Below are 21,846 nucleotides of genomic sequence, written 5' to 3' on the forward strand. Positions count from 1 at the left end.
GTGAAGAACAAGAGGAAGGTATTTCTTTTGTTTTGCGATGCCCTCTTTGTGTTTTTGGGCCAACTCAAAGCTCCATATTGTACATTTACTGTTAAAGTACAGTATCAGTCTCAGCAGCTCTACTTGGTGAAAAGACACACAATATTTGACGGGGACACTTAACATAAACAGTGTGAAATGTCACACCAAGTCTGGAGTATTTGCAGTCGCTTTCTGAAAACAAATACAAAATAGACAGTGGGTGGGCAAAGTTACGTCGAAGTGGGAAAATTGTGTGGTTGTTTTGTTGGTCTTTTTGAAGATTCTTTCTGAGATTTCGAACTCATACATTAAATATTCTCTAGTAGCTGTAATCAAACAGCCTGTCATATTTAAATAGTGTATGAATAATGGAAATGACAGTTTGTTGATAACTTATCACGGGAAGACGCTATTGTTGAGAAAAATACTGTTATCAACTAAAACATCAGTAGTAGTTGAGTGTTTGTTTGGACATGTATGTTCTCTTTATTGTTCAGTTGCGTAACCGATACTCACATGTCAACACAGGACACTATTGTTGGGTGACCTGATGTAGGTTTTCACATAGATGTTCGATGCCGATAAGGCAAGACAAAAACAGCCCATCTAGGACAGATTTTTCAAAGACAACTGTATTGTCAAGGTGTTTATTTACAAATAACATTCTATGTACATATTGATTTTTACATATATTTACACCATCTACACATAATCATCACACACTACACCCACAGCGTTCAGATTTATAATCATTTAGCATTCCATTAATATGTTCATCTGTTGCTTTAAATTAAATGTAAGAACCCCAAATTTGCCCCCTTTTTACTGGGGGGCAGTTAAATTAACATGTCATATTCCAGTACCAGCAATAGTTTTAGTTCACAGTGTCATTGTAAACCCTCTACCAAATCCATGTCAAGTATATCAGCACATTCAAACTTACGGACAGCACATGCATATCAAGTGTGGGGTTTTTTTTTGCTTTTTTCCAGTAGTGTATATGCAGTAGACGTCCAGATCAAGTCAGACACATTTCAAAACAATGAGTGCAAGGACCTCTACAATACAGAAATAGTGATTTAAATGTTACTTTAGCAAAATGTACTGCTTATGTAAAAATAACGATATTGTAGTTCGAATGGTGATCAATGAATGATAAAATTAGAAGTTTCTGCCCAAATCGCTGAGGTAGAGAGAGTTGTTTCTTTCTCCAGCTTGAAGCCATTTGAAGCCATTGCAGCATACTGGTCCCAGTGCAGTGGCTTTCAAACCCAAGCTTCTGGGGCACTCACTAATACTAACTGCTCTTATATTTTCAATATCGATCTAAACCAAATATTATTTCCCTCTGATCTATCTGAAAGCACAATATGTTACAGCAGATAAAACTAATTTATGATTTAATTAACCACCTGTCCTGGTAATAAATTTTACCTTAAATATTCAAAGTGTATTCACATTTATGGGCTCACTATCATTGGTGATTCGGTGACAGGTCTCTGCCACGAGGATCTTGGTTCCTGATTCTCAACCATATAAAAGCAGAAGGAAGAGGAAGAATAGGTGTTGGCCACAGAGGGTGGGAGGACTCTTTTCAAACATTTGCATCACATTAGAATATTATGCAGAATAAGACTCCTTTAAGTGTAGAACAAGCAATTGTCCTCCTTAGCTGACATCTAGATCAATGCAGCAGCTCCACTAGGTTGTCGTCACTGAATCTGCATGCTGACAGTGTGAGTCCTTCAGAATGCCAATATAAATACGTAGTTCTAAGTCAATCCTTAAAAAATCTTTATATAATTTACTAGACTTTAGAAGAAGGTCCTCCGAAAATTGCATAAATGTTCAGGAAAAGCATATTCAAATATTATCCTGGCACCTCTCCACATAAAGGAGAAATGGGGAAGTCTGCCTCTCATGTAATGTGCTGTACTTCCTATTGGCATTCACCGAGGTAAAGCTCAGCCAGTTGGTGCCGGCCTTACCTTGGTGTTCTCGTCAAGCTATAGGATCTCCACTTTCTGCGAGCACACCAGGTCGCTGTTGACCAGATTCCACATGTGCATGAGGTCCGACGGGAGCAGCTTGTGCACCACAATCATGCTCTTAAAGAAACAAGGTTCTCGGTTCAACTTACTGGTCTTATTTTTCACCAAGCCAAACGTCTTAAAGGCATTGTGTTTCACAGGAGTCACCTGGAGCACCTCAAGACACATGCCCAAGAAAACATCGTCGATAGGGTAGAGCTCCAGGGTGTCTGCAGCCCAGTAAAGCCTCCTCGCCAGGGTCCCATCCATCAGGAAACCCCCTCCCCCTGCGTATGGAGGGTAAAGCGTCTTATTGTACATAGCCTGGGGGATGTAGTATTTGTTTTCCTTTCTACGAATGGGCCTAGCTTTGAAAATCACATCCCCCACAAACAGGTTCTTATTGTGTTTGCTGCTATCTAGGAACTCAAAGATGTTGTCCACGCTGACAAACACGTCATCATCCCCCTTGAAGACGTAGTGCACGCCGGGGCAGTAAGTGTGGAACCACTTGAGGAAGTGGGTCTCCTTGAGCGTCAGGTTGAAGAAGCTATCTAAGAAGTCCCACTGGAGAATATCCCCATAGATGTAGTCTTCATACTCCACAAGTTTCTGATGGTTCGCTCTTTCCGCCTCATTGGAGGACTTACCGAGAAGGAAGAGGGTCTTTATCCTCTTGCCATCCACCACCTGCTCTTTGCCCCAGGTTTTCCGAATGACCTCCCTACGGTCATGCTGGGTAGCCACCGATTTAATTACCATGAGCAAATAGATCTCCCCCGTGCACTTCTCTGGATGGTTGAGTGTCATAGGAAAATACCGGCAGTGGCGATAAAGCATAAACTGCTTGAAATTGTCCTCCAGCCCCTTGAACCACTCCTGGCTCGAGAGGTTGTGGTTGGCGCTGCAGTTGGAGCTGGTCACATCCCAGGTTCTGGGGCTGCTGTCGTCGCTGATTTCAGGCTGCTTCGTGGCGGTCCGAGCTTTAGGCTGCGGTGGGTGTCTGCCAGCCTTCCAGAAGCCTTTCATTCCCAGGTACGAGTCGGCGTCCTCTTCCAGAGCAGCTCCGGGCTCGGCTCCCTGAGAGGCATGCATGCGAGCCTGCCTCTCCAGTTCAAAGGGAGCCCCCATACTGATGCTGCCTCTTTGCACAACAGTCAGCGCCACCCCGGCCAGGAAAAACATGACGCTTGCCCTCTTATACACCCTCCAGCGATCTCTGTTATTCATTCTGCGGGAAGACGAAGATCAGTCAGTCAGGCTGGACAAAATGATCTAATGTTGTTTAATAGAGGGAAAGCTAAACATTATATTGTATTTAATTCAATTCAATTCAATTTTATTTATATAGCGCCAATTACAGTCAAATTGTCTCGAGACGCTTTACAGAACCCATATGCCTGAACCCCCAGTCACCACAGTCTGCAGATTACACCCATATAGTGCATACTGGGAATCCCTCCAGGTCATTAAAAATATCAAACAATGAAACTTAATTAGAGTTGAAAGGCCTTGACTTGTTCATGTTTGAACCACAGCTATTTTAATTGTGATAGATCTAAGATTAAAAACAGCCTCACTAATGAAACCCTAAAGTTTTAGTTTTTCTATTACAAGATTTGCTAAATAAGTTGGAAAATATAGAGGCAGAAATTCACAAAAATCAAAAATGATTCCTTAGAGGTTAAACAGTATGTTTAAATTACCCACCTGGGGATATTTGCTGTTTGTGGGAAAACCAGTAAAACCAGAAGGAAAGACTGTTAACATAATAGATTTCCATGTGTTTGTATAACCTACAGGTACGTTTGCTGTTTTATGTGTACACAGCAAAACAAAGAACAGCCTCAGAAAATACTGTAATTCCTCATTAACTATTTTTTTGGCTACAGAACCTGTTACACAGAACAGTGAATGTAAAATGCTAGTATTTCCTCTCATTGTATTATGGTGACTTTATGACTCTAATTTACTCCAAAACAAATTACATTCAGCAGAAACATGTTGTTTCACTGTTAAAGAATCAGTCCTAAAACATTTCAGCTATTATTCAACCAGCATCAGTACTCCTGTGTTCTTGGAGGAACACGTGGAATGTACTTCAGATTCTCACATTTCCATCATGTCATGCCAGGGCTCGTTGAATTCACAACCACTGAGGAGACCCTCCCATGTGGGCCCCTGGGAGAGTTTTTTTTCCTCCCCCCAATAACCACCAACAAAGTGACCAGTTCTGGAGGCAAGTGAAACCAGCAGACAGGCACAAAATTCAGTTTTTAAATTAGACACAAGTGCACTTGTTGCCAATGAAAATTCAATTGACTTTTCTGCAATCACATTCTGAAACACTGACAGAATAAATGGCCACTTGATATAGTAAGAATGATCATTGTTTCATCTCCTTTTACTAAAATGCCAGTTTGAAGATCCACAACATTATCTCCAACTTTTGGATAAAATGTGAATTATTCTCACTTTTCTCCTTTACTGTTTCTTGTTCTTGTTTACCCCCTAAACAAGCTTTAATGTGGCTTAATATATTGTTTCCATTATTGCCAAAGGCATTCCATGCATTCCTGAAATTAAACTCTTGATGAAGGATTAAAAAAAAAAAAAAAAGATTAAATATATTGAATGGTCTCTAATATACAGTCAATCAAACAAATGAGAACTGTTTAAAAAGGCTGTGAAATTAATGATCTATACTTGAAATGTTAATTAAAATATGCCACTTACATTTTCTCTTATGTATGAGCCGATCGGTGATTGAAGTTGAGAAACACCTAAACCAGTGGTGCTGATTATCGAGACCAGAAAAAAAGTGGAATAACTTGACTTTTATGTCTCCTCGGATTTAAGACAAAGTGGTAAAATAATCCTTTCCATCGAAACAATCTCGAGGCAACAAGTGCTGTGAGAAACGAGAGGAGGAGTGCAGGTTTCTGCGCGCTGCGGGGCAGATGTTCGCTCTGCGATCTCCGCTGCGGAGGACTGATTTTACGCACAGACGTCCGCTTTTAAAGGCGCAGCCGCTGCTACGTAGCGCACAAACCACACACGTGGATCAGAGGCGCTGAGAGGATGTGAAGCTCTGGAGGCTGAGCCCAGCACGGAAATCTATATTTTACGCTGGAAACTGCAATATTTTCGAGATATTTCGACGGAAAATTAATATGAAATCTAGGATGCTGTGCTGTGGGCAAGGACCACTTTCTGTTTCACATTATATTACAGTGGTAGTTGCAATGGTTCTCAAACGGTGTGTCTTGGAATTAGTCTTGTTTATGTAATTGCGTTCAATGTAATAAATAAATAAATAATATAGTGTAAAATTCGGGATTTTAAACATCTTATAAATGTACATCATAATTAAAATACATTTATTTAACATTTATGTTTTAAAAAATCTGCAAATAACCCATTTAACAAATACATCAACGCAAAATATCTAATTTCAGAAATACATTTACACAATTAAACTTGATTTGAACAGTTTTGATGTATGTATTTAAACAAGAAAAATGTTTATGAAATAGAAATTAATATGTGAATGTATGTTAACTGTCTTTTTATGTTAAAAAATCATTTATTTTTTCAAAATTCACTGACATTTTAAATGTTATTCTACATTGTTCATGTAAAATCAGTCTGTGTGATTGTAGTGACATTTTTGCACTTTTTTTTACAGCACAGCTATAATCATATGCAAACATGTTTCTTGGAAATACTTGTTCACATAAATGCTGTGCTTTGTCACAAAAATATTTGAGAACCACTGAGCAAGACCCATTTTGTCAAGTTTTAGCCTGTGTGAAATTTGTGTATCCTACAGGTTTTTAACACTGTTTTTTTAAAAATTGTTTTTACTTATTTTATTGAATAGTAATTTGGGTGATCTACCCTTTGAAAAGTCCAGTAGATGAAATTCAGGTGTTCACCCAGAAGTCCTATAACCCAATACATAAAATAAATAGCCTAATTAATGATAATAATAATAATAATGATGATAATAATAATAATGATAATAACACCAAATGTTCTGTCCGCATTGCTGACAAAAACCAATGACATTCATGTCTATGTTTAGCCCAATGATAACATCTAACTGCAGCAACTCACAATCAAGGAGCAGAAAAGTGAAGCCAACAAACGAGTGCAAAAAACCCCGCAATTCCTTTAAATGGCCACTTGAGGCTGACTCGAAAGGTGAGTCAATCTCCATAAGCCTGCATGTTAAAATGACCAACTATATAGTAGAAATAAGTTTACAACCAGGTACAGAACACAGGTTTAGAGCTGATTTTCTCATTCATGACGACTGTACAGGAAGTGAGTTTTTATAGAACTCCCACATTTAAGTTGTGTTTAGGAAGCTGGGGAAAACCCACACATGCACAACGAGAACATGCCAACTCCACACAGAAAGATCCCAGGCCTAGGCCGGGACACGAACCGGGGATCTTCTAGCTGCAAGGCTAACCACCAAACCACTGTACAGCCCTAATAAAATGTCATAACACTGAAATACGAAGAAGACAAGTTGAGCATACCAAAGCAAAACAGAACAATCTTCAGTCTTTTTATTCAGTGAACCAGTGCTTAAAAAGGCCTTTGAAAAACCAGAAAAAATCATTTGTCAAGGTTCAGTTTCCACTTATGTAATTTTATTGAAATGCCCAAGATATCATATATCAAACTCAAGTCACAAAGACCATAAAACAACTGCACCCCTGTGGCTGTCTACTACGATTACCTGGTTTTACAACTCATGCTGACATTCATCTCCTTTTACTATGATTTTAGATATTTTTATTTTATATTATATTAATTTTAGATAGATAGATAAATAGATAGATAGATAGATAGATAGATAGATAGATAGATAGATAGATAGATAGATAGATAGATAGATAGATAGATAGATAGATAGATAGATAGATAGATAGATAGATAGATAGATAGATAGATAGATAGATAGATAGATAGATAGATAGATCAAAAACGGGGCAACTTGGAGACCAACATTCATCTGATTGTCAGCAATGTGAATCAAGAAGAATGATGATGTTGCTCAGTGTGCTTTGGATGGTCAGTTGGACAATAGTTTGGTAGCACTTTACCTGTAACTGGGAATATGATGAAGCCTACCCATTTGTTAACTTGATTTGATTTTCTTTTTGTGTTTTTTTTGCATTCTGGTGGCCACAATTCAAAAAACAGCTTTAAGTGAAGGTAAATCGAAACAAATCATTTTAAATCAAAGGTTATAGGAAATGTTTTACACATATAAATGATACAATATGGAAGATATTTTCAACAACTAATTAAAGATGGCGATAGAAATTTGAGGAAATGGAGTAAATTCCTCAGGCTTATAAACCTTGTGTAATAATGGCCTTCAGAACAGCTTAAATGATTGGCTAAAGTGTCGTAGTATCATTTTCCCGTAAGCCACTGACGTCAACAAGAGGTCCAGCGTTAATGAGTCGTCACAGAGCAAACTGGATGGTCTTTATCAGCTCTCTGGCCTTTCACAGCCATTATGTGGCTAAGGATTTCATATGCTTTACAACCTATAAAAGTGACAACAACATGTCACAGTCTAGTGTTGGAAACAGTTCACATGGAAGGTTAGCTTGCTTTTGATGCACGTATTCCTCCAGCATGACTCCCAAATCTCACCGACAGCTACTGAATGTCAAGAATGTTTCCTCATAAGTGATACAATAAGAGAAATCACAAAGACGCTACTCATGCACCACGAGATGGCATGTTTTCTTATCATTTATGGAGGTAAAACAAGGTTTAATGGCAAGAAAAATGAGTTGATGGTCACTTTTAAATATCTCTCCAACTTGAAAACAAAATAAGACCTGTGTTTGCTGAAATGCTGGTTGCATAGCTGTCACCACCGCAACAGCACTTGACCCTTGCTGTGGCAAACCGTGCCCTTCCGCCTCTTTATGGTCTGGGGAAAGAACAACTAAATGTCTCTCCGCGCTTCAAAACAGGAATTTTTCAATCCGAAACGCAGCTGTGATCCAAAATCTCTCCTTCCTCTCCTTCTCTCTCCATTTCCTGGATCCAACCAGTCATCCTTCTCAGGGCCATGTGCATCCTGTTGCCTACTGGTCCTGTTTTTTCCCGTTTTGATTCCCCCCCCCTCTGTGGATTTGGTCTCTGCAAGTTCTGGAGAGGCGTGAAGTGGTGACGGACATCACAGTATCTCGCACTTGGCTGAAAGACAACATTTGTCACTGAGGTCTGACAGAAGCTGGAGCCAGTGAGAAAAAGTGTAACTCACTATAATGTGATTAGTGTCAGTATATGACTGTTGTTACTGCAGTTGTGTTTACTTTCACTTCTAATTTAAACATAATCTTGTACAAGTTGTGTCTGCTGAAAAACAAGCTTCAAATTACAGTGTTTGCAGCAACAACAGCAACATTAACGCTGCACTGAGCAAAATTTTTATTTCAACAATGGAACATATAACTACGTATATGAAAAATATCGCTTGTAGTGATGAACCGACAGAGAATTATCAACTGTGCCAAGATATTAGAGATTAATAAACTATTTAATCTACTGAAACAACAAGGGAAGAGGCAACATGATCATGCTTTAAAATCTAATTTAATAATAATCGTACTGAATTAGTTTTTGATTGCTCCTTCGTGCCAAAACGCCCACTGCATTCTTTTCCATGTATGATCAAGTTAATAAAAGTTTGCTGAGAGGATAATAGAGTGAGTCAGACAATGAATATTAATCACAAGATCGGTATTGTTCTCCGAGTCCAAGCATTCAGATAAGGATAATGCAGGTTAATAATTACAGAAGCTGACAGATTTGTTTCCACAGCTGATGCAATTTTACAGTGTTACAATAAATGAGCACCTCTGGGCCAGGAAATGGAAACAGAGTGGTGAAATCTTTGTCCCCAGGTGGTGAAATTACACAATTTAACTGACATCTGTCCCCCACAGTACAACGTCTGTGTTAATTTTCTACTCAACAGCTTCTTTTCAACTTTTGTTGTAGTTTATTCTGGAAAGTCAAGGTGAGTTGAACGGCTGCAGAGTTGAAGTGGTAAGAAAAATAAGACTGTTAATCAGAAATGGAAAAAAAAAAAAAAAGCTGCCACTGCTTTTGGCACAGAGGAAGCTTGTGCTAATCCCATGTTGGGTTTAACACACCTGAGGGACTTGAAGGAGGATTACCTTTGGTCTGTTTGACTTTTGTCAGCTGACTGACTGAAAAAACTCCCTCCTTCTTTGAATAAGCGTGAGGCCGTAGCTGCAAGCTCCTCGGTTACTGTGAAAGAATTTACTGCTCAAGAAGTTTAAAAAAAAAGTGGCTCGAGGGGATATTTCCCCCTCCTTTTCCACTCAGCCATCGACTGAGGATCTTTCCCTCTGGAAAGGCAGATAGAACAAAGGAGGTGTGATCAAGCCGTGTTATGAATCCCCCTGTAAGGTGAGGCTATAGGCAAACACTGGCCTCTTTTCTAAACCAGCCAGTGATCTAAAGGTTTGGTAAACACATGTAAGGTCACCAGCACCTTCCTCTCACTCAAAAATACACTTTCTTCATGCTTTGCTGATTTCGCCGACCAAAGTTTCCGGTAAGACTATGGTAGTGCTGACACACCTTCCTGTTTTGTTTCGAATACATGACTGAGTTTGTCCTTCTGAAGTGTCCCACAAGCAAAGTTGTGTAATTAATATTAATGATTTACTTGATGTTATTTTGGGAACCCTGCTGTGTCCATTATGTGATTAACCTACCGAAGCATCAAAACAACAGAAGTAGAACTTGACAACCACTTATGTAGGTTTTGACCCCACTAGCATCCACTAGATCCAACAATGACCCTAAACTTCAACAAGGGGTGAAAATGTGAGATTAAGCTTTGTTAAAAGTGCTGTCAGTCAAGTCCTAAAAGTGCTCACACTAGTGGAAAATGTGAACATCCACAGTTCCATCATCACTGAGCAAATTCCATCTGACACGGTCAAAAGCTCCAGAACAAGCAAATAATTAACCCTTGAGTTGAGACTTTTTTTTTTTGTCTTTAAAGGACTGTTAAGCTCAAAACCAGAAATGCTGCGGTCATCTGACAGATAAATCAGCTGGAGTGCCTGCAGAAAAGCATCTCTCACTGCAAAAGTGATGCAGAGTTCATCTGTGACAGTGATTTATGTTTTATCGCGTTGCTGTTCAACCATCTGCAACCTTCGACCAACATCACGGCGTCCCCTCAAACCTCCCAACCCACAGCTGGGATCTGTTCTGGTGTACACACAGGAAAAAGTGTAAGTGCTTTCATGCTGAAGGTTAATAGGTAGTTTGCGAGGACATTCCTGAGAAGGTCAGAAATGTAAAAGGCGAATTCCAAATAAGCTTCGTCTGCTTGATGAGAGGCCTCTTTGACCTTTAACATTATAATGTTTTTGAAAACATCCAGAGCTTTGACAGGAATCCTTCTGTCAATATGTAGTGTGTGTGTGTTGTTTTTTTTTTTATTCTTCCCCTTTATATGGTGCATGCATCAAAACTGAATGCCATGGTGTGAAAGGAAAGATGGAACAGTATGACAAAATGTGGGGGTTGACTTGGACCTATTTGTTCAAAGGGACTAGACAAGAGGAAACAGGAGGTTGGGGAGACAGACACTGAGACATTGTCTCTTCTTGGTTGGCGTCACCTTTTATCAGCAGTGCACATGGCTGTCTACTGATAAAGACATGGGTGCCAGTGATTCTCATGACACGTTGGGCTCCTCAGTAGTGTCCCTGCTTTGCAAAACATTTCTTTTTAGCTCTGCAAGCACAAAACTGAAATAATTAGTCTTAAAACAGATTTTGACGGGGACCCAGTTCAAGACAGAGCCTCAAGATGATGTAGTGAGAAATGTACGTAACTTTCAATTAAATTAGCCAGAATCTTTTTTAATAAGTTTGTGGTCTTGTGGGATCCCGCAGAAGCTGCCACAAGAACAGTTCGATAGTTTTCCATATCAGTAAGCTCCATCCCTAGTCTTTATCCACATTTGTGTTTTGATAGAAAGCAGCAGCTTCCTCTCTGTCGCCGTTACAGCTGGACTGCTCCAGCGTGGCTCGAGCTCAGGGTTAAATGGCCACCTGGCTGCAAGTGCGTCAGTCTGTCATGTGTGGCCTGTTTCCTCACATTGTGCTGCTCCATGCTGGCAGCGTCCACAACATTAATTGCGGAATATGTCATTCCTCTGGGGACGCCATGTGAGAGTTAGTAAGACTTACTCAGCCAAAACTATCAATATCCCTCTCGTAGCCTTTTTTTCTATATTTACACTGACTGACCATCTGCTTGTTGTCATGCAATGTCCTTCCTGCGTGTTACCCAGTATTTTATGGGCCTGACATCTTGATCTGAAGGACTTAATTTGTAGTTACTAGTGACATACAACAGATGTTTAAGTAGAGATTCTGGTAGATTGGGGCATGCAAACGAAGACATAAGATCTTTTTCATAACATATTTGTAATAGTAGGAAAAGCACAGGTGCAATAACATTATTGATGGCTGTGTTGCATTCAAGGGCCCCCGTAAGCCATGACAACAGTGTAGCAGTGAGCCAGCATGCATAATACCAGGGGGCTGAAACCAAAGCAGCAGCTAGTGTGAACTGGTCACAGTCCTGAACTGACCCGAATACGCAGAAGAACAGGACGTCACACACAGCAGGCTATTGTACAGATGTAAACAGGCCAGTGAAACCAGCCTTTATGGCTTCATTTACAGGCTGATATGCAAAAATATTTAGATAAAAATGTATATAGTGCCCACGCAGCTACTTAGGGGGTCTGTCTTGCCGCTGACTGTTGTAGCCATTCTCCATGGTTGCAATCACCAAGTGCGATGTGTCCGGCTAGCACAGGGTTGTGACCAAAGTTGATCTAGTGATGTAAACGTTACAGGACCTCTGACATGACTGTTCGTACAGGGGTTGCTCTGGATCTGATTTTGTACCACATATGAAGATGGCCCAAATCAGAATCAAAGAGGTCAGATTATAAGTGGTATGTTACATTTGGGCTGTTCACAGTTATGGGATGGGGAAAAAGTAACCAAGAAAGGATCTGAGTCACATACAAGCAAAAAGATAAAACTTTGACCACTTTTGCCTGTGGTCTGATTTAGGCCCAAGACTGCCCTCATATAAGAACAAATTCTCAGATGCCTTCCTCCCAGGTCATGAAGACATTATGCACTCACGAGGGAAACCAAAGTTCTTATAAGCAAGTTTCTAATACAACAGCCCTATGATAATTCATGCATTCATTCATGAAAATTTTACAGCCAGTTTCCCAGACGTGGAATGAGCCTACTCCTACTTCACTGAAATAAACTTAGAATCTAGGATTAAACTTTACGTTTTGTTGTCATAAATGGAATTGTCTAAAATGAAGCAGTGCTTACTGAAGAAGGTGACTTACTTGACCCCGATTATGCAACTGGATACTTAAATGAAGTCTAGTTTTGACAGGCAGCCAAGATCATTTGGAAAGCATTTCGGCAATGCAGGCTCTCGTGCGGAGAAGTGTGAGCCATCAACACTATGTACTGTAGTTCCTTCAGAGTACATTTCAGATCGTTACACTCCCTTCAGTGTTCATATTAATAGATTTTTCACACCAGACCTCTTATCATAGCAGTAAAAGCACAGGCATTAATGATAGCTGCAATCCGATTAAGGGAGGAGCCATTCTGTTGCAATCTTCCCCACCTACTTCACAATGCTGACTGCTTTTGAGAAAAAAAAAACAGCTTTACAATATCAGACATAAAACTGCCAAAATACTGACACCTGACCTTTTCAGTCTCAAAAACAGAGTCATCACATGCACAGCACACACCCTAGCATACGACACCGATCACCCCATCAATCAACACCTCACGTTACTTAGGTCTGGCCACTGATACAAGACTTAAAAATAGATGAGAGTGTGGTGAGGAGGACAGAGCAGGAAATAGTGACTAAGTATCTTCCAGTAATGAGTAACAAAAATGATCTTGAATGCTAATGCCAATCATTCAGGAAGATTTAAATGAGGACTTCATTATGCATCCTCTGCAAAGGTGCACATTTCAGGTAAGGTGGCCAGGGTAATGTAAATTTTAGTTTACAATATGAGAGCAGAAATCTTCCTGCTGTGAGACACAATATGCCAACTATGGGTTGTAAAATATGTAAGGGAAGGTGATTTATGATTCAAGACTTACCAGGTGCCTACGGAGATATAGCCTGGATCTAAACACCCATAAGAACTGGAAAAATTAGCAACAGTATTATAGCAGTTAATAGGACAAGGAAACAGAATACCAACAAAGAAGTGACACGTCACACATGTATTTAAAAACATATAAAAAGTATCATCTATCAAAATGCATTACAACAAAGAATGGAGCATTTACCATAAATACACATCACCACATCAGGAAACATTGCAAATGTACAATGCAAACAATGCAGAATTTAAGACATTCACACAAATTCAAGTCTTTTGCCAGATGTTGTGTCCATGTAAGTGTATCAAAAACAATAAGAGACGCATGCACTAGCGTGACAAAGTCATACCAGGACCTGTGCATTTCCTGAAGCATCAGTTAAGCAGAAGCAGCTACTCTGATATGAGTGAAGTGTTTGTAGAATGGTACAATCATTTATTTATTTATGCGGAAAGATATATTCCACCCTATGGAAAACTCAATACATACTGTACATTGTGAAATCCAGGATATTGATTTGTACAATCAATATGAGAACTTTGAAAAATCCCTTTTGTATCACTCTTTCTTTAATGGCATTTTATTAAATGCAGTTAGTTCAAAGATAAATTAAGTCCTATAAAAAGTCCTGCTGTATTGATAAACTCTAAATCCTCCATTTACATTTAGTAAAACCCTGACTATGCTAAAGTCTGAAACCTTAAGCTCATGTTCACACTTATGCAGACACAGTGAGGATAAACGCACAAAAAGGAGCATCTCTGGAAATCTATTCATCCCTACCAAGGAAAAGACAATGACAATGTAACAGGAAGAATGAAGAAAAAATGAAGAGGAAGGTGATATAATATTTTATCTTGGGGTGCCCTAACTAAGATCAATGCTTCTGACTCAAAATAGTTGCATTTTGTTGCACATACATTTTTCCATAGCTGGAGGACTTTCCACACATGTAAGTGTGCCAAGTATCACCTTGCGGAAGGACTGCAGAAATTCAAGGCTAAATGAGGCTACGAGGGGCATAGGACTGCATGGCTTGGGGGTTGTGATTACTGTCTGACTTCATATTGTGTTACAGAAGTCGTCTGTGCTGAAGCCGAAGAGGGGGGGAAATGCAGAACCACAATCCTGCACATTGTTCCACACACTCCTGCTCCTCCTCTCGCTGCTGATCCTCAACCATCTCTGCTGCCCTGACCCTGATCACAACCTGGGAGGATGATGTTACAGGAAGCCTGATGCTCCTGGGGAGATAGTGCTACCCCATGGTGACAGCTCCCTCTTCACCTCCTCTTTGACTGCCTGCCTGAAGACAGAGAGAGAAGAGCGAGGGATGAAGGGAGGGGCGTTTGGGTGGGTGATAAAGGGGATTATTGGAAAAGGGAAAGTAGGGGAGAGTCAGATTTCAACTTATCAATTAAAAAATAAATTCAAAAAACTTTACCCCAGTCATGTTTTGGTATTTAAACACCTAAAAATACCGAGCATGAAACAGTACTTTATGTCAAATGTTGTTTTTTCCACACAAAAAAAGTTAATTTACCTTGCTAAAAACTTAACATTTACTCGCTGTCCTTCACAGTAAAATGCTGAATCTATTAATATGTTGATTCCAAAGATTTTGAATGAAAGGCCTATTCTTTGTGTTTGGGCACCGCAGCCTTCAAGTTCCAAGTTCACAGTGTATGAAAAGGAAAGTGTACTTCCCGGCCTATTAAAGAGGGAAGCAAAAATCAGATTTCCTCATCACAGTTATCACTGAAGACCAGATCGTCAGTCCTAGGAGACACTGCTGCACTTCCTCCGCCTTCTCTGGTTGCACAGCAACATAACGGAGATCTGTCATCACATGAAGTCAGCGTGCTCGACTGGACTTGGGTAGGATAATGCAGTGTTTCCATCCTTCCAATATGGCAGGGCAGCAGTGGCTCCCGTCTTTGTTTGTCCTGGCTGAGTGGGTGGTCCAGTCAGCCACACAAATGCCTCTTCTATCTCTCCTTAGTTAAAGCGAGCGTCTCTGTCAGTTACACCGGATGTGTGAACCAAAAGTGGGCCTGAGTGGAATCTTGCCTCAGTATGTGGCTGGTGTTCCCTGCCTGCAAGCCAAACTCCACCAAGCAGCAAATATTAGAGCTAATAGCACTTGACAGGCAGCAGAAGCTCCACTCAAGTCTAAATAAATTGAAAAGAGAGTAGCTCAAGAAAAAAAAAATACTGAAAAAAGAGCCAGCCTGGAACATGCCATTAAAAGCGATCAAAGCTCACAGTAAAGCTGCAAAACTTACATTGCTTGCGATGCCATGTGTGTCTGCTTATTGCCCTTTCAGCTAAGTTATGTCAGACACTTGCAGACCTCAAAATTACAAAACACTCACAGGATGATGTGGTGACTTTGAGTGACCATTAGCTGCCATTACAAGCTTCATGGTAAGGGCACCCGATGTAAAAGCCGGAGGCAATCGCTCATCAAATGCAATTAAGATGCATGAGAGCATGGAAAGATGTTATCATCCAACTAAGAGCACCAGAGCTTCTCTGCAGGGACTCAAGTTGTGTGTAAGATTTAAAGTTGACAGGAAATAAATATGGACTGATATCTACCATATAAGACTATCCATTCAGCTGAAGGGCACTGGAACCAGCCTCATTCTTACAACTGCTGCAACATTTTTTTGCTTGTACAGTTAGAAAACACACTATTCAGGTGTGGGAGAAGTTTGATATCTTGTCTTTGGCTCTGCCAACTGTGAGCGACTGAATGAACGGAATCAATGACATGCTACTTTTTGTTGCCTGTACTCAAGTGTCATCAGTGGCAAAACACAATTCCGTAAACACATAGTTCTGCAGAAGTCTGGAAACAAAGTAATGGCAGATTTTGTTACATATTTCCCGTTAAAACTCTTGACATTATAACGAGTAACTCAAGATGTGAGCTCAAGGAACTGGAGCATGATTTGTCACCTTCCAGTGGTGTTACCACCATGTCTGGTTTTATTTTGAGACAACCACTAGAGCGGACAGGTATGGTAAAATTTATAAAAATAAATGTTTGCAAACACCAGAAAAACATAAAACAGGTGGGAGAAAGAGAAGAAGACTGACTCCACAAGCACTCACACCTCTATAGCAATTTATGAAGTAGTACGTGGCATACACTCCTCAATTCCAACTAAGAGCAGGGTTACACAGGTAAATTTACATAGAGCACTCCAACACATGACATTTGCCTGGTGGAGGTAGTTAGTTTGGTGATCCTGCTTCAGCTGTTTGCTGTGGTTGGGTGACACATGACAAGATCTGTATACTCCAAAGATTTTTCTATACTCTATACCTCTGGTTGTTTTAGGTCATTGTGAACAATGTGCCTATTCCATGAGCATGTCTGCTTATGGTCATTTTGCACTTGGAGGACTCTCTTTCATCATTTAGAAGAGCTATCCTTATTTTTCAGGAATTTAATGCATTGGATTAGGCAAAATTAGCCACATCTTTCTTAATTAAGTTGCCAGTGAAGTTTATAGATTCATTATATCACAGTATTTGTATACTCCATATATTCTACTATTTATTTTTCATGTAAAATTAAAAATTCAAGCTGCAAAATAGATTAAAGACCAAAAAAAAAAAAACACATAAAAGTTGTCTTTTGTCAACTCAAACTGCCCAGTTCATCTTAAACTACAACTGCGGGCTTCTGAGCCAACTTGATTTTCTCCCCCAAATCATGGTTGGCTATCTTCCAAAGTGCCTAGCAGGGCAGATCAAGTAACCAGCTGGTGCCAGAATTTGCCAACACTGTCTGATGTTGAGTTCCCACTCTTAGTATGTGCCTACCTCCACTTCCCACTCCTCCGGTGGAGTTGGCAGAGCCAGGCCGGCTGTTCTGCTGTGGCTCAGACTGTGAAAACTGGGGCGCCAGCGCCGAGCCTCGACTCCGGTGAGCACTGTTCTGGTTGGCTGGCGTGTCAGGTGTGCGGGGAATCTTCGGCTGGCTGGCAAATTCAGGAATGTAATCAACACTGATGACAAGAGGAAGCAGAGGAAAAAAATAAGGATGAGTTTTAACGCTATTAAAATCAATACCACTAAATAAACACCACGATACAAAGAGGTACTGCGAAAACAAACAACTTGTCAAAAATCCCAATAATAAAAGCAGTTAGACAAACACAGTTTACCAGTTAAACTAGGTGCAGATCGTCTACAAATTAATATTCAGGCTATATTGACTAACTTCTGCTAATGGGGGGACAGAGCCTTGTCCATATCTGCCCCCACACTCTGGAACTCCCCGCGACAGCACAGACCTGACCACCTTCAAATCACTCCTCAAGACCCACTTGTTCAGAACTGCTTTTAACACAAACTTCTTTTTATGATATATTTTATGACTTCTTTTATGATGTTCCTTTATTTTTAATGTTTGCTGATTTTACATGTAAAGTGTCTGAGTGTTCTAAAAGCGCTATACAAATAAAATGTATTATTATTATTATTATTATTATTATTATTATTATTATTATTATTATTATTATTATTATCATCATTATTATCATTATTATTATTATTATTATCATTATTATCATTATTATCATTATCATTATTAATATAGCCTTTTGAGAAATAACAATTTTCATTTGTACATTTTGCTACAATTATTCTGATGGGTTATTTGCTCATGGTTAGAAGAATCATTCAGGAAGAGGTCATCTTTTTATCTGATAAGCTATTCAGTCGTCATGACATGCTACAGCCATGAACAGATCTAATTTCACAACGATTTTCTAGGCAAAGAAATCATGGCTGCCCTGTACAAGATCAACCTTGCACAAGCCTCTTGCCCTTGACATTAAATAGCGTCCATTTCACTTGATACCCTTCATTTCTGGTAACAGGGTGCCAGACTACACTATCAATACTTTCAAGAATGACAAGTTTCTATTGTTTTCAGTGATGGTTTTACATTGACTTATTATCATTTAAACACAGCTTGGAAATTCATAAAGGGCACAAGCTTGAACTTGTGTATCACTATCTTTTCTGAATGCAATTCCTTTCTGTTCATCCTTCACACACTGCTTTGAAAACAGCAGAAAAGTAAGAATCATTTTTTTCTTAAGACTATAATAGGCATGAATACAAGTAAGTAAAAAGAAGGCAATACTTCATTACTGTCAGTCACACTGTGATATTATGCATAAATGTACTAGTATAATGTAAGTGTGGTAAAACTGTTCAGTAACTCTATTCACGCAGAGCATTTCACACATGATAAGAATAGTTTCTATTTCCACTTTATAGTTCTATCCTCAGTGTAAGTTCTTTGCATCTAATTTACATCAGCTGACACAATTGTTTGCATCTATGGTGCCACCAAAACCACAGAGGTGGAAATTTGTCATCATGTCTCTGTGAGCCCAAGAAACAGGATCATAATGAATAAATGGCTCTTTTGCATCTAGTCACATTGATAGTTCAAACTCTGCTAATGCCCTTATCAGGCAGGAGCCAAATGACCTACATCATGTCGAGCAATCGTATACCATATCAAATGGATGGATTTCATTCTTGTTTCTGCTCAGGACAGCCCACTGGCTCGACAATCCCTGCTATCATCTGGTATAAACTGACTGTCACAAACTGTAATTGTATTTCTGTGAACTTTGGTGGTGGCACTATACTTGCATGCTATCCCCGCGGAACAGCAAAGTGAAATTTGCGTACACGTTGCAGAAATCCAGAAACCACAGCAGGGGTGGGGTGACAAGAATGTAATCTTTAAACACTGATGTCTGAATAATGTCTGAATGGGAAACAGCCTGACTGCCCCCCAGGTGTTACCTTGTGTAAGTCAATGAGTCTGAATCAGAGCTTTGTTTAAAAAGAGAAAAATGTGTTCATTAGCTGAAAAACAATAATAAAAATATACATCTGTTCACTTGACATTTGCCAAATTGCTGTGTTGCTAAGATTCTATTCACCTCAATATGAATGCCCATTTCATCTCACTATAAAAGCTGTCGTCCAAACTGGGGTGAAATGAGGCTACTGAAGTCAGACTCAGCCAGGTTGTATTGTAGAGGTGTTTTACGTTCCTGGGGGATGGGGGGGGGAGGGACAAGTGAAGCAGTTGCCTGGGACTCATTACTGTTGGCGGGATTGAGGAGTCAAGTTCCTCTGGGATTTAAAGGAGAGGAGAAGCAGGGGAGGTTTGATTGAATGGGTTTCTTTGTGGGCACTGCTCGTTTAAACGCATGTCACAGTCTCACAGACCAGCTTGGCAGTGCTGAGTCACCCATCGGTGTCCAGCAACACTCTTGCCAGCTCTCCGCATAGACACACACACACACACACACACACACCGGCACACATCTCTGGACTTTACAGTGATGCTGTTTATTTTTATTTGCATTGCTCCTTAACAGCCGCAATTCTAATCCAGTTCCTGACCAAATCAAGTAGCAACTATAGCGGTTCAAGGGTGTAACCAGTGTGGAAGTATATTAAACTGCAATACCACCCACAGCTGTTAGACGCTGGCTCTGAAAAAAAAAATAAACAATGCTCCAATTGACTCCCATTCAAAAAATGTCCCTGTTTCTCAATAGAAACTCTGCGTCTGTAGTTTTTCCAAAATGCCATAATAGTCTCTATATCTAAATTCTTAGTGGTTTTTGCTGATCAGACTATTGGAGCAGTCTTATTTGTGCAACACCATTTTCACAGTATCTTTTAACAAACCACTTTATAATATACATACAATATAAAATCTAATTACAGAGTACCTCTATGTGCTGTCCATTACATTAACTTAATCAATTAATCTAAATCTGTCCAAATAACTCTTTTCATGCTGTTTAGACATGTATGTTTATGCTTTCTCAAGTTGCAATCTGATTTATTTATTACAGTAGATATTTGTTTAAAACTGTGCTAAATGTGTTCTTCTATTGATTAAATACCAGTTTATCTAATGTTTAATGAAATAACATTATACATCATGGATCATGAATGCTTTTTGATACCTCAACTGTCCAAATATTTTATAAGCCCACGGTATCTCCTCTCATTTTCTTATCCCACTTTTCACCCTGACTGATTGCAGAGGTTCTGATAGAAAGACTGTTTGCTACAGAATGAGTCTGTAGCAAAGGGAGACAAAAACATATGATGCTGCTGAGGAATTGCTCAGATTGATTTCACACTGGCCTTACTTTACAACCACCAATAGGCTTGTCCACACTTCTGCTGAGCAGTGAACTGAAAATTTGCATTTAGAACAGACCACTTTCAGCATGGGCTATATATATAGCCACTGTACCGTAACTTATCACCCAGCTTCTTTCAGCAAATGAAAGTAACTGAACCAGCCTGCGGTCAGGATAAGCATTCTCTCCTGTTTAGAAGTGTCCATGTCTTTGTTGCCACGGCACTCTTACATCAGCAGATTCCCGTTCCAGCTGCGATGCCTGTTCAAACATACATCTGCCGGAGGAGTTCTATGTGTACAGTAAATTTAACGTTATGTGTGGGAGATAATTGGAGCACTGAACTGAAATGCACTATTGATGCATGTGACATGAAACATGGGAGTATTTTTTGGTTGAGGAGCTTCACTTCTCCATATGCCACTATAGTGCACTTCAGAACAGGCAAACGGCTCACATAGAAGGACTGTCAGCTGGTCTAGTTCATCCAGGCCTCACAGGATATAAAAGCTGGCCCATGTGCTCTATGTCTTTCCCCTCCTAAAGCTGACATACACTGAATTAATCCAAACATTGCACTTGAAGAAATTTTGTGGCTTGGGCTTTTGGTTTGGCGCTATTTTTTTTTTAAGTTAGTTTTTTGGCCTTTTAGGCTTTATATAAGACAGTGAAGAGACACAGAAAACGTGGGGAGAAGAACAGGGGAAGGGCCTGCAGCAAAAGGCCATGGCAGGATTCGAACCCATGACCGCTGCTTGGCGCGACTTTTTAAATTAATCTTATATCCATACGACTACAACTGTATAATTAAGTTCAGCAACCCCTTTGTGACTGTGATTGTGTGTAAGGTCTCAAACTCATCTAAATCTACGTAATAAAATACATGAATTTAATAAACTAATCAGGGAATGTTGTAATTGAACCACTAAACTGAAGCAACAATGTGAAAACACACATTATGCAGCATTACGTGCGTGTGTATGTGCAGTTAGCAGCTGCGTGTCGGTTTACCTGGCAGAGTGTCCATTGTGTTCCTCCTGGGAACGGCCTTTCCTGGCTCTACCTTCGTATGGCTTGTCCAACTCAGACTCCTGGGACAGTCGCCCACACTCTGAGTCTGAATGTGTGTGTGACAGAGCGCACGGTAAGAGATTCATGACACTAATTTGGAATTTCACCAAAATGTCTGGCATTCAAATTTAAAGTAAAATCAAATCTATATACATATATATCCCAAACAAAACACTATGTACCAGTACAGTTACACATTTTGTCACAAACACATGAGCACAACCTGATGCCACGCTGACA

The 21,846-nt window shown here is 39.8% G+C and overlaps 2 protein-coding genes across 5 annotated transcripts in view; both read right to left on the reverse strand.

The window, feature by feature from the left end:
* Window positions 1-654: 654 nt before the first annotated feature.
* b3gnt7 (UDP-GlcNAc:betaGal beta-1,3-N-acetylglucosaminyltransferase 7) lies at window positions 655-17,302 on the reverse strand. Of its 2 annotated transcripts, none has more exons than XM_055016103.1 (2): window positions 17,162-17,302; window positions 655-3,282 (listed from the first exon to the last, which is right to left on the reverse strand). In XM_055016103.1, exon 2 carries the CDS (start codon window positions 3,279-3,281, stop codon window positions 2,028-2,030), a length of 1,254 nt encoding a protein of 417 aa, XP_054872078.1. In that variant the 5' UTR covers window position 3,282; window positions 17,162-17,302; the 3' UTR covers window positions 655-2,027. The 2 variants fall into 2 exon arrangements, with proteins under 2 accessions (XP_054872078.1, XP_023135488.1); XM_023279720.3 differs by lacking the exon at window positions 17,162-17,302 and adding an exon at window positions 4,788-5,312.
* Window positions 3,152-21,846, reverse strand: part of LOC111574896 (lisH domain-containing protein ARMC9) — a 37,453-nt gene continuing 18,758 nt past the window's right edge. For 2 of the 3 annotated variants that reach the window (XM_023279718.3, XM_023279716.3), the window contains 3 exons: window positions 21,547-21,652; window positions 17,162-17,346; window positions 13,430-14,630 (listed from right to left, as the gene is read on the reverse strand). In XM_023279718.3, coding sequence (XP_023135486.2) covers window positions 14,608-14,630; window positions 17,162-17,346; window positions 21,547-21,652 — 314 coding nt within the window. In that variant the 3' untranslated portion in view covers window positions 13,430-14,607. Of the gene's footprint in view, window positions 3,283-13,429; window positions 14,631-17,161; window positions 17,347-21,546; window positions 21,653-21,846 lie in introns of those variants that run through there. The other variant, XM_023279717.3, reaches the window with a different exon arrangement.

This window comes from Amphiprion ocellaris, chromosome 2 (genome assembly GCF_022539595.1).
Source record: "Amphiprion ocellaris isolate individual 3 ecotype Okinawa chromosome 2, ASM2253959v1, whole genome shotgun sequence".
In the NCBI taxonomy this organism is placed as follows: Eukaryota; Metazoa; Chordata; class Actinopteri; family Pomacentridae; genus Amphiprion; species Amphiprion ocellaris.

Excerpts from the sequence above, each read along its gene's own strand:
- b3gnt7 (XM_055016103.1), bottom strand. The coding sequence starts at position 3,281 with ATGAATAACAGAGATCGCTGGAGGGTGTATAAGAGGGCAAGCGTCATG.